Genomic DNA, 12,178 nt, shown 5'->3' with positions numbered 1-12,178 from the left:
GATCACACAAGTGAGGTGTGTGACAAAGTTCCCGAGGCTCAGGGGAGAAGCAACCTGGAGACAAATGGGGGTGCCCTGGGCTGGGCCAACAATTGGGTTAAACTCTCCCAAGGCCTGACTTTCCAGAACTATGTAAAGCCATCTGTCTCTCCTGCCGTTGTCTCGCTGAGACCCAGAGGACAGAGAGCATGCATGGCCATGTCTTCTGCTCTAAAAATGAATAAATGCAGGCACTTTTCACATGTGTCTCACAAGTCCCGTAGTTTGAAACTCAAAGAATGACAGCCGTATTCCAAACAGCTGATGGCCTGGGAGTGATTCAGACAGACAGGAAGTCAGGTAAGTAACCTCTGTGACTAGCACACTAGCAGGGTACCTTCTCACCAGACTCACACAAACCCCGGGGCCACCATGGTCTTTGTGACGGGGCATATGCCTTGGCTTTCACCCCTGGGATGTGATCCTAAGGATCAAGCTTGGTCAAGCAGGTGGCATGTGAAGAAGGGGTTTCTGGGTCCTTCACAACTGGGTCAGATAATTGGAACAGAATCCCCTGAAGCTGCTTAGGATGCAAGCGTGGCAGTTTGTTGTCCTTTAGGGTGACAGATAACAGTCCCAGGAAGTACAGGTTACCCTGTTGTAACCCCCAGTGCCCTGCAAGAAAGGCCTCATCTTCCACACCTTGCAGGAATGGATCTGAAAGCTGACGGGTTCAGGGCTCCGTGGCGGGTTGGCGTGACTCCAGGGCCATGCCCAGAGTTTTGTCACAGAAGGCTTCTAAACAGAGACTCACACTAGTAACAGGAGAAAGAAAAAGGGAAGCACAGTGCACTCAGGACCAACCCACGTGGGGCACTGCTGCTGCATGGGTGTGCCTTTGAGCCGCCTCACACAGTTAGCAGCTCCTTTTCCATCTGAGGAAGCAATTAAAGCTCGCAGACAGGATATAGCTTGATCCAGGTTTGGATCCAAAATCAGCAAGGAGAGCGCTGGAACCCTGCTTAGCTCTTTCCACCTGTTCCTGCTCTTACTTCCAGAGCCTGGGCCTGGAAGAAGATGGCACAGGGTTGAGGCCAGGTTTCCCTGTCATATCTCCTGGCCTCTCAGTGACACCTGACATACTGATGATCCATTCCTTCCACTGTTTTTCCCCCAATTCGTCTAACTATTCTTTAAGGGCCCTTGTCTTGTATACCTCCTCTTGCTGCTTTCTTTTGCTCCTCCCATCTCTAGATATTATTGTCTCCAAAAGCCCTCTGTTATTTTTAAGCCCCTTACCAAGTCTGTGTTCTCTTCAGAAAGGCATCATCTCATTTCCGGGTACCTGCCTGACCTATGCCACAGTCAGTCAGGCCTCGCTGTGTTCTTGCAACTTTGCACAGGTAGAAAGTACCATCCCCTGCTACCCTCCTCCCCCGATTCTTCTGTTCACACACAGTCACTCAGAATCCCTGAGGGTACCCTCCTACAGACAGCAGCCCACCCACTTCTCAGGCAGTAGAGCAGACTCTAGGCCAGGCTGCCTGTGTCTGCACCCTGGCTGTGTCAGCAAGCAGCTCTGGGACTCTGGCTGCAAGTTCCCGCTTTGGGGGTCCTGTCTGTACAGTGGTGATAAGGAAACGGAGTGCATAGCTGTCAAAGGGGTCTATGATCTGGAAGGTGTTAATCCACATGTTACAGGCATGGAACAAATGAATAACTTGTACAAGCCCACTAGGGCTGCCACTGACCTGGTGACCCAAAGACACGCACTATCAGGGGAGTCTGGGATGTTTTTTAGGTGGGAGGCATGTCTTATCAAATCATTACTTCCACAGAGCAGAGTCACTGGATCTCCAAGGTGTTAGATAACTCTCAAACTGCTTAGTGGATGGGTTGGGCAACAAGAGAAGCAAATGAATCCATAACATTTCTGAAGAAGGATTATTAATTAAGACATAAGACGAAGGTCACCAAACCCCAGCTGGAAGGAGTCTCCCAGACCACATGACTGCTCTCCTGGCAACTCTCCCCTGCTGCCCAAGGTTACTGAAAAGTGAGCAGAACCCAGGCTTCCTGACCCATTCAACAAAGCAAATCCATATACCAGGTATTCAAAGGTCCAAAACAATGGGAAAAAAAAAAAGTGTGAGACCCACAGAGATGAAACACCTTTGGAAATCAGCCTCTCTGAAGGTCCAAAGGGCAACCTGCTGGCAAATGCCAGAACCCTTGACCTCGGCTCTCTCCGTTGAGCAAGGAAGGCAAATATTTGTCTTCTCCCTCATGATATAACCATTAACTTTTGTTAAAAATACAATAGTTACTCTGTCCACGTAAGGGTCAGCCGGGAGCATTTGCACGACTGAGTTTTGAGCATTCAGTGATAACAGTAATGCTAACATTGGTCCCCCGATGAGGAGAGGTGCAGGTAACACATGGAGCCTTGCACAGGATCCGGCGTGGGCCTCTGTGACTCACAAACCAACCTCACACTCCTAAAGTACCCCTGAAAGAGTCCTTCTCAGTGACCACCACAAAACACACCTGAAAGCTCACAGGAATATGTGTTCTAGATGTCTCGTGTTCCAAGACGCCAGGGCTCATCAAGCATCACACCAAGTCCCTCCCCATCTGCCTGAAACCTCTTCTGTGGAGTCCCCAGTTTCCTTCCAACAGGTTAAGTGCCTCCAACTTCATGTCTCTCATTCACTTTTCCCTCCACGCCAAAGTCCATTTAAAACACCACTGCTGATCACTCCACATGAACTACACAGTGAGCACTCACACTAGGATGGGAGGAGGGGAAGGGACACACAAGGGCTGCCTTATAAGATGTAGAACGAGGCTTCTGAGCATCCTCAATTCTACCTGCAAACTCGACCTCCCAGCCCCCAGCTATCCCACTGACTCTTAGGACCAGGTGGACCCCTTTCAGGATGCACCTCCTAGGGCCTGGCAAGCTGAGAAGGAACTGGAAGGCAGACACAACAATGAATTAGAAAGTGGTTCACTGGAAGGCAGGGAATAAGAGAACATGAGAACACAGCAGCCTTGGCCTCAGAACTGTGGTGGATGATTAAGAACAGTTGAAGTCACTTTTCCAAAGGTTATCTGGGAAGAAGTGGACACAGTCTGAGAAGGAACGTAACAGAAATGGGATCTCTCTGAGGCAGAGGCTATGTGTTCCATGCCAACAACACCCCCTAGAGGAGATCAAGGGACATAGCTTCAACGTCTAAGCAACAAGAGGCCTCCAGGTGTTATCTCAGAAGGAGCTAGGCAGGGATGGAATTAAAGCCTGGCCCCAGCAGGTCAGAGAGCCCAACATAGCATTTAAGACACAGATGATGAATGTGGAGTCGCACCGGGACCTGGGAGGCCCGCAGGAAGGGAACCATGGTGAACTCTGCAGTCAGCTGGCTGCAGAGGTCTGGGCTAGGCACACAGGTAGATGGGGGCTGTGTGTGGCAACAGCTGACACACACCAGTGGGGTCGACACAGAGGAGCTGAAAACAGCCACATATAGAATTCACTGGAAACACGAGCACAGTCTCTGTTTAAACGCTAGTTAACGAACACTCACCACAGCTATCACAGGAATGAGCACTCCCAAGTTTCCTGCACTGCTAGAAGCCTGCAAGAGAACAGAACAGTGTCACCAAGAAGCACGTGTGGCTTTAATTAAAACGAAAGACAGAAGATGCAATATGGAGTTAGGTCAACCTGAAATTCTTTACTCTCCAAGAGATACACACACAGAGGGATACTGAGTCTTATCCACTGGGATTGTGACAACAGAAAAATCAGAAACAACCAAAAGTGTCAGATATAAACACTGATTACATAAATCATGGGGCTCCTGCAGAACTAAATACAACCACACAGTTATTAAAAAGATTACTTTATGAAGAACATTGAGCTACCTTAGAAAGTGCCTATGGCACATGAGAAAAGAAAACAAAAAAGCAAACAACTAAGGCTTAAGAGTAAGCTGTGACTCAGTGTCCATAGTGTAAGCACATGCACACACAGCAAGCATCGGGGAGGGAACCTGTCCCTACTGTTAACAACAAGCACACCTCAGCAGAAGGCTGATGGGTGCTTTTTACTTTTTATTCACAGATATTTTTTTTTTCCCCTACAGTACATGCATATCCGTTCCAACTCAGGGAAAAATCTGAGGTTACTGAGCAATGACTAAATAACAAGAAGGTTCTCCACACAGGCACCTGATGTGACTGAACGAGGTACACTCTGGTTGGCTGAGTTCTGGGAGCACAGACGTACATGGTGCACTTGGGTACACCTGCCTTCTGTTCTACATTTACAGGACCAGAGACCTCCAGTGCGTCCTTCTCCAGGCTTTAACTGTGTGCACCTCTGGGGGAAGATCGCCAGGGAGTGCATGTAGGTTGGCGAGACAACGCACTGGTCAGTGCAAGGACACAGTGCCATGCTGATTTCCCCCAGGTGGGGACTCACTGCCCAGTCCACTCCCCGAAACCAGCAGCCCTGGCCACTCACACTAACCCTGTCTTAGCTGAATGTATGATGACAGCTTCTTAAACTTGATGAGGAAGCAAGAGCCAGCCTGCCTCTTATACTGCTCCTCAGGGCTTCCCCCATTTGGGGAGGCCTAGTCTAATTCACTGGGGGAAGCATATGCTTACTTCCTGTCATGTGTGTGTGTATACACATAAACCACAGAAGTTATAGGTTCATAGTCAGGGGGAAGAAAGGGGATTTCCACATTGCCATCCAAGGCACAATCCCCAGCTTGGAAACGTAGTGGTAGATTCTGAGCGTCTTGAAACTTTGCAAAGGTAAAGCCAGAACAGGCCAGGAGAACACCTGTAGGGCTCAGAGGTCCACCCGTCAGGGACACAGAAGGGCTCTGAAGTCCATTTGCCAGGGACAGAGAAGACTCCTGAGAGACCCCTTGGACAGAGGACAACCACTGCCTTCCTGTAGGATTTGTGCTGCCCTGTGTCTGCAGTGCCTCCCCTCTCCCCTAATGGACATGAGATGCCCTTCTCTGCTGGGAGGGTCTCAGCTGGGTACTGTCCCCAGAGACTTGAGAAAGCAGTCATCCAGACCACTGCTGGAGGGCCCAGCAGGAAGCGAATTACAGGCAAAAGTGGCAAGGTCCCTTTGTGTAGTGCTTCTTCATTTTGCCAAGGCTTCCCAGAGGACTCCTGCTTGCCAAGCACCCAATCTAACATGGCTCTCATCATGCTGTCCTGTTCTCCTACTGGGTGCCAAGACATAAAGGCCCTGGCTGTGTCACTTATTTCCACAACCTCTTGCCCTAGAACATGGGTTGGCAAACTGTGGACCAAACCCCATGTACCTTCTACTATTGCAAATGAGGTTTTACAGGTGTGAAACATCACATGCCTGTCATCAGACTACCACAGCAGAACTCAGTAGCCCCAGGAAACTGCAGGGTCCACAGAGCCTCAAGTATTTACTCTAGGCCTTTCCAGAAAACGTGAGCTGAGCCCTGACTTAGGATGATGGCACAGGGGAAGGAGACAGAGGAAATGACACAGGTGGAGAGCTGGAGGAGGTACCTGTGCTCCCAACACACTAAAGGGAAGAAGGCAGGAGACCTCCCCTGCTGCAACCCCTCAACCCCTGCCCACATCTGTGTGAACACTCGAAAAAAGATGTCTCCTCTGGCCCTGCAGACCTACCTTCTTGGATGGTCTGAGGTCAGATCTAATCTACCCTTCCCATGTTGCCACTGTTTCCATGATGGGTACTCAAAGTCCTCCCAGGTTGTGGGCTCATGGTGAAGGAAAGGCAGGGTGGAGGTCACCAAGGCTGGGCTGCTGTTAGGTTGTTGCCCTACATCAGATGTACTCTGGGGAGACAGTGGCCCTCTCTCCAACCCCTACCAGAACCCCTAAGAAACAGACAGCTCCCTGCCCTTGGGTTCCACCAAATGTTTTAAACTCATATAACCAAGAAGGCACACCAGGACAGTGCCCTGGCCAATGCGGAAAGATACCACCAACAGGAATGTGGCTGCAGTCCCCTCCTGCCTACCTTCAGAGCTGGCCCCTTCTCGCTCGCCCGTTCGCTGGCTCGCTTCCCTTCCAGCCCCAGTTGCACAAACAATTCCAGCAGGTTCATGAGCAGTTCATCCACAAGGTGCTCCTCCTGGATGTTGGCAGCGATGTTGGCCAGGGCATTAATCACCGCCAGGGAGCAGTGCCTGAAGGGGAAGAGGTAAAAGGAGAGCCACTGCAAGGCTTTCCCTGATGCAGGGTGGAGGCAAGCAGACCACAGGGGGCCTGGCCTGTGCCCCCATTCTCGTCTCAGTGCCTGCACACAAAAGAGCTTGCCAGGTAAGGAACATGTCACCTTCACATAAAGGAGCCCTAGAAGGAAGTCAATGGCTGTGGAAATGACCTGGAGCCTGGCCTTGGGGACGCCATGAGAGCTGAGGTGAAAGTCTTAGAACACTTTTCTCTCCAAGTCAAGGGCCTAGCACAGCAACATGTCCCCTCTGCCAGTGACCGTGGAATTGATAATGGCCAGTCTGAGGGGTGAAGGTCACTGACCAATTTTGAGCTTTAGGCTGCTTCCTTCAAAGAAGTACTATACAGAGAGGAGTGCTGGCCTGTCCCTGCCCACCTGGTATTCAGCTGGCACTGTGAGAGGGCAGGGAGTAACCATGCTGAGACACTGCACAGAGTGACAGCTTTTGCACCTACAGTCTCATCTGCCTGCAAGACTGGAGATGGATGCTCATTTGGCAGAGGAGGCAGGCACAGAGATGGCAAGTCATTCTTGAGGTCTTATAGCTGTGCAGTTTGGCTCACCAGCTGCATTCCTACCCACTGAACTGATTCCCCTGCCCCTGCCCTCTGTCCCACTGATCTGAAAAAACTCTCACGAGAGCTTCCAAACACAGGGCAATATGCCCTTTCTTCAAAGCACTCCCAGGGAAGGACAAGAAAGCACAGACTATCAGGGAAACTGGCTGATTTTTTTTTTTTTTTTAATAAAAACACTGAAAGACCCTTAAACCCTCCAAATCCCACTTCTACGCATCTGACCTAAGCAAAGCAACAAGGATGCTCAGAGATGGGTAGCTGTCAGATTACTCAGTGCATTCCCTAAGATGAGCTAACAACACACCTGGGCCCTGGCTATATGAGAATCGGGGAAGCTGGGATGCCGAGCAGTCATTAAGGGCAAAGAGCAGAGCAGTACTCAGGATGTGCTGCTCTGCAAAAAAGTACATCACCCAGGTGTACACCTTGGCCCTGTGGGGACAGAGCCAGAGCAGCTGGGATCACATGTCTTGATTTGCTCAATGGTCAGCCTCAGGTGCAGGGAGCAGTGCCTGAAGGAGAAGAAGTACGTGTGCACTATGATGCTTTTGTAATAAAATGTTTACTTAGGGCCCATGCAATAGGGTAAAGGTTAAGGTCCTCGCCTAGAACGCGCTGGGATCCCATATGGGCGCTGGTTCTAATCCCAACTCCACTTCCCATCCAGCTCCCTGCCTGTGACCTGGGAAAGCAGTTGAGGACGGCCCAAAGCCTTGGGTCCCTGAACCCTTGTGGGAGACCCGGAAGAGGCTCCTGGCTTCGGATTGGCACAGCACCAGCCATTGTGGCCACTTGGGAAGTGAATCATCAGACGGAAGAGCTTCCTCTTTGTCTCTCCTCTCTGTACATCTGCCTTTCCAGTAAAATAAAAACATCTTCAAAAAAAAAAAAGGTTGACTTAAAAAGACAAATGCTGGGCAGGCACTGTGCAGCTACCACTTGGGATGCCTGTATCTCATTTTGGAATGCCTAGTTTGAGTCCCAGGTACTGTTCTTCTTCCTCTTTTATTTGAAAGAGCAAAAGAGAGAGGGAGGGAAGAAGAGAGAGAGAAAAAGGAAGAGAGAGAGATGGAGAGAAAAGGGAGAGAAAATAATCTACCAGTTCACTCCCCACATGGCCCCAGTGGCCAGGCCAAATCCAGGAGCTTGTTCCAGGTCTCCCACATGCACGGGTTGTAGCGGCCCACACACTTGGGCCATCTTCTGCTGGCAGGGAGCCAGGACATGAACTGGGGTCCACATGGGGTTCCAGCATCACAGATGGAGCTTCATTGGCTATATCACAACACTCGCCCATTCTTCTTTTTAATAAAGGTTTATTTTATCTGTGTGAAAGGTGGAGTGAAAGTGAGGGAAACACAGAGATCTTCCATCTGCTGGTTCACTTCTGGGTGGCCAGGATCTGGTCAGGCAGAAGCAAGGAACCTAGCACTCCATCACAGTCTTATACATGAGTGGCGGGGGTCCAGAGATTCGGGCCATTTTCTGCTGCTTGCCCAGTTGCATTAGCAGGGAGCTGGACGGCAAGCAGAGCAGCTAAGCCTCCGATATAGGAAGTTGGCATTGTGGGTGGCAATGATATGGGGTAAGGCAGCTAGTACAGGTGGAAGTTGCAGATCATAAGACCCCTACTACACATCTATCCTACTTGATTGTCACAGCGCCCCCTTTCATAGGAATCCTGGGGAAAAGGAGCCACTTAATCATGTATGTTAAGCTCCATGTCATAATAGGAAGTACTGGAGGAATACTTGTTCTCGTACTATCTTCTACAAACTATGTCTGTGTTTCCTCACCTTTTAAATAAACTTTATCACTTTGTGCACCATATATGTCTTTACTTTAAATAAAAGGCAAGGGCCTAAAATAAAACTAAATGCCATCTCTCTGATGTCAGCAGCTTAATTTGCTGTAGCACGATGTCAACTTCCAAGTTACTCCCGATACAGCTTCCTGCTAATATGCTGGGAGGCAGCAGACCATGTTTGCTGAACGTGAGACTCTGTCACCCACGTGGGGGACCTGGATGGATTCCCTGGCTTCAGCCTTGCCCAGTACCAGCTATTGTGGGCATGTGGGGAAGGAACCAACACATAAAACACCCCTGTCATTTTGCTCTTCAAATAAACAATAATAATAAAAAAGACAAATGCCCCTAGGCAAGCCTCTGATATAGGAGGTTAAGGCAGCTAGGTTAAGATAATCCAGGGACAACCGCCCCACATGAAGTACCCAAATTCCAAGTCCCAGTTTCACTTCCGGCTTCCTGCTCAAGTGCCCCCGAGAGAGAGTTGGCAGTCATGGCTCAGCTATACGGGTTCTTGTCACTGTGTAGGAAACCTGGATTGAGCTCCTGCCGCTTGGCTTCGGTCTGGTCCAACCCCAGCTTTCACAGGGATTTGGGGGAGTGAACCAGTGGACGGTCACCCTCTTTGTCACTCTGCCTTTCAAACAGGCAACAATAAAAAGGCAAAGGTCCACACCCTCCTTTTTCATTCTCTCAGGAAATTCAGCACTGTCAGGGTGCAAGCAGGGGCGAGGTCCTGAAGCAGTTACCTGTAGCCATGGTCCTTGTAGTCTTTGGTGGCTGAGTATACTACAGAGCTGGCCTTCACACTGATTTGCTGGAAGAGATTCCACACTTCCTGGTAGATGTATTGCTGGAAGACAGGAAGGGGTGCGGTCACCACGCTGCACCTCCTTCACCAAGCCCTCCCGACCCCCTTCAGGTCAACATCCAAACAGGCTCTGGGACCATGGATCTGGATCACAATGGCCAAAAATAAATTAATTAAAAAAAAAATTCGGGGGCATAATTTTCTGAAGCTTTAAGCACAACTCAAAACTAAAGTAATATATACCATTATATACTATTTATATGGACAAGAATTTTTTAAAAAAGATTTACTTAATTATTTGAAATGTAGTTAGAGAGAGACAGAGAGAGAATCAAACTTTCACCCATTAGTTTACCCCTCACATGGAAGCCAAGGGCCCAGCATGGGCCAAACGGAAGGCAGGAATCAGGAACTTCAGGGCTCCCATGTAGGCGGTAGGGACCAAGCACTTGGGGCAGTGGCTTGAACCCACTGTGCTGCAACTCTGACCCTCTCCACATGGACAAGAAAGCAAATTTCTCTTCCCCAGCACTCAGGGAACCACTGTATTACTCTCACTATTCAGTGCTCCAACAGTTGTGAGCGCTGAGCTCTTGGGCATTTAATCTGCCATGTTTCTAACCTCCCTTTTTGTCAAAGGAGGTTAAAGAGGCTTCTGTAGGGTTCAGTGGGGTTTAGGGCTCAGGTGCAAGATGGAGGCTTCCTTACATTTCCGGTGATAACCAGGCAGCCCAGCTGGTCGATGATGAGTACGTCAAGGGGTGAAGGCGGCTGGCAGAATTTCTGCTGCAAGATCTGCAGAATCGGCTCCATGACCTTTGGGGTGTCCCGCAGGGCCACCGCGATGTGTCCCAGGGCTCGGATGGTGTGGTCGGGGATCAAGTGAGCATCCCTGCAGCGGGGAGAACAGGAGAATCCCAGGTACTCCAGAACATGGAAGCAAGCTGAAGCCCAGAGACCATGATACAGGCATTGGCTTCACCAGTCTAGATGAAGAGGAAACCTGAGGACCATGGCCTGGGAGCTTTGCCCACCGCATGAAAACACAAAATCCCAGGTGCCAGGCCAAAGAACAAAGATCTTTACCCCCAAGTATCAGTCTAAGATGGACATTTCCAAACAGGCTTCCCCTTAAATCTCGTGACACATCCAACACATGTCCTTGCTCTACGACCCAGAGAGAGGCACAGACATGCACAACAGGTACCTCACGAGCCTACTGAAAACACAAGGTTCCCCTGAGGGCTGAGCACTTACTTGTCACTCTCCTGGGAGATGTAGAGCCGGTTGGAAAGGCTTGCCAGGAAGGCCTCCACGATGACAGGGTCCACAGTCAGGCCCGCCTTTAGGCACCTGAGCAGCAAGGAAACCCAAAGCAGCATTAGGCAGCACAACAATGCGAAGACGGCTCATTTCTGATTTTTCCTTGCTCAGGTCACGAGAGCTTTAAGAACTGAAATCTCTGTCCAGAAATCTGAATGAAAGCCATTGCACAGAATGAGTTCAAAGAATTGCTGCAGATTGTGTCCCTGTGATAAATATCTCAGCCAGAACCAAGACCCTCATTATTTTGCCTGGAACAGTTTCCTGTGGGAAGGTAACTCATTTACCTTTCTTGTACTCTCCATCACATGAAGAGTGAGTTACATGATGGATCGATTCAAAAGGCAGAGAGGGTCCTAGGAACGCTCAAGGGATATTACAGTTCCATGTCAGTTTTAACAGTAAGAAAAGGGAAGTGAGTGGAGACAAGGGTGAGCTTTAAAAGCTCCTAAGATTATAACATCCTACAAAGGAGCTCTCTCCACCTGTTTGGTTTTCAGAGTATCAGACAATAGCAGGAGTCTGATAAGGGGACGAGTTAGCATCTTGATCTCGATCTGGCTTCTGAGAGCAAAGAGCCAGAATGTGGAGAAGAGAAAGTGTTTGGTGGCCAAGCCAGGACAGCAAGAGTTCACCTAGTAAGTCTGGACACACCCAAAAAACAAAGCAAAAAAATCCCTTTTATATAGAACATGTAATATGCTGTTAACTCGGGCTGCTGGGTTAATGGATAATTCTTCTCTTTCTGCTTTTCTATATATTACAGACTGTTTTTCTAATAAGCATTTTTATTTTATTTTAAAGAACTGATAATAATTCCTCTTTCTAAATCAAGCAGAGATTTAAAATAACCAAAACTGAACTTAAAACAACTACACGCCCCTCTTATTCTGAGACAAGTCTGTGCCGCACCCCACGCAGCCGACGCCTCCCACCTGCAGATGTTGTCGATGGCGATGTCCCGGAGTTGCTCGTACATGGAGGGCTGGTTCTTCTTGCCTGACATGACGTTCAGGGTCGGCTCGGAATGCTCATTGGTGACACTGATTTTTATATCATTGCCAGCAACTAAACGTAAAACATTTGCATCTTTATCTGCTTCAGTTTTGTTTCCCATCGACCTCTGTCATTTGATGCCCAAGATCATCTGCTCAACACATTTTAGCTTACAAAAGCCATCGTTCTGAAAACATTTGACCAGACCCTTCGGGAACGGAAGATTTTGAGACCAACAGGAAGGATGAAGTGAGCATGTTTAAATCCAAAGGAAGCATATTCAGATCGCCAAGGGATATAACTGAACAGCTAGCCAATTTCTAAGAAATGGCTCACGGGGATGGATGAGCACTCACACGAATGAAGCTCTCATGCTGAGAGACACAGTCCAGCCCCACTGCGTGATCTAGCAG

The 12,178-nt window shown here is 49.2% G+C and overlaps 1 protein-coding gene across 3 annotated transcripts in view; it reads right to left on the bottom strand.

The window, feature by feature from the left end:
• Window positions 1–12,178, bottom strand: part of PI4KA (phosphatidylinositol 4-kinase alpha) — a 101,543-nt gene that overhangs the window by 52,412 nt on the left and 36,953 nt on the right. For all 3 annotated transcript variants that reach the window (XM_041003946.1, XM_041003948.1, XM_041003947.1), the window contains 6 exons: window positions 11,705–11,837; window positions 10,704–10,799; window positions 10,155–10,338; window positions 9,385–9,488; window positions 6,035–6,203; window positions 3,567–3,617 (listed from right to left, as the gene is read on the bottom strand). In XM_041003946.1, coding sequence (XP_040859880.1) covers window positions 3,567–3,617; window positions 6,035–6,203; window positions 9,385–9,488; window positions 10,155–10,338; window positions 10,704–10,799; window positions 11,705–11,837 — 737 coding nt within the window. The remainder of the gene's footprint in view (window positions 1–3,566; window positions 3,618–6,034; window positions 6,204–9,384; window positions 9,489–10,154; window positions 10,339–10,703; window positions 10,800–11,704; window positions 11,838–12,178) is intronic.

This window comes from Ochotona curzoniae, unplaced genomic scaffold (assembly GCF_017591425.1).
Source record: "Ochotona curzoniae isolate NIBS_2020 unplaced genomic scaffold, NIBS_Ocur_1.0 scaffold_274, whole genome shotgun sequence".
NCBI lineage: Eukaryota > Metazoa > Chordata > Mammalia > Lagomorpha > Ochotonidae > Ochotona > Ochotona curzoniae.
This window is presented reverse-complemented; position numbering and strand designations above follow the sequence as displayed.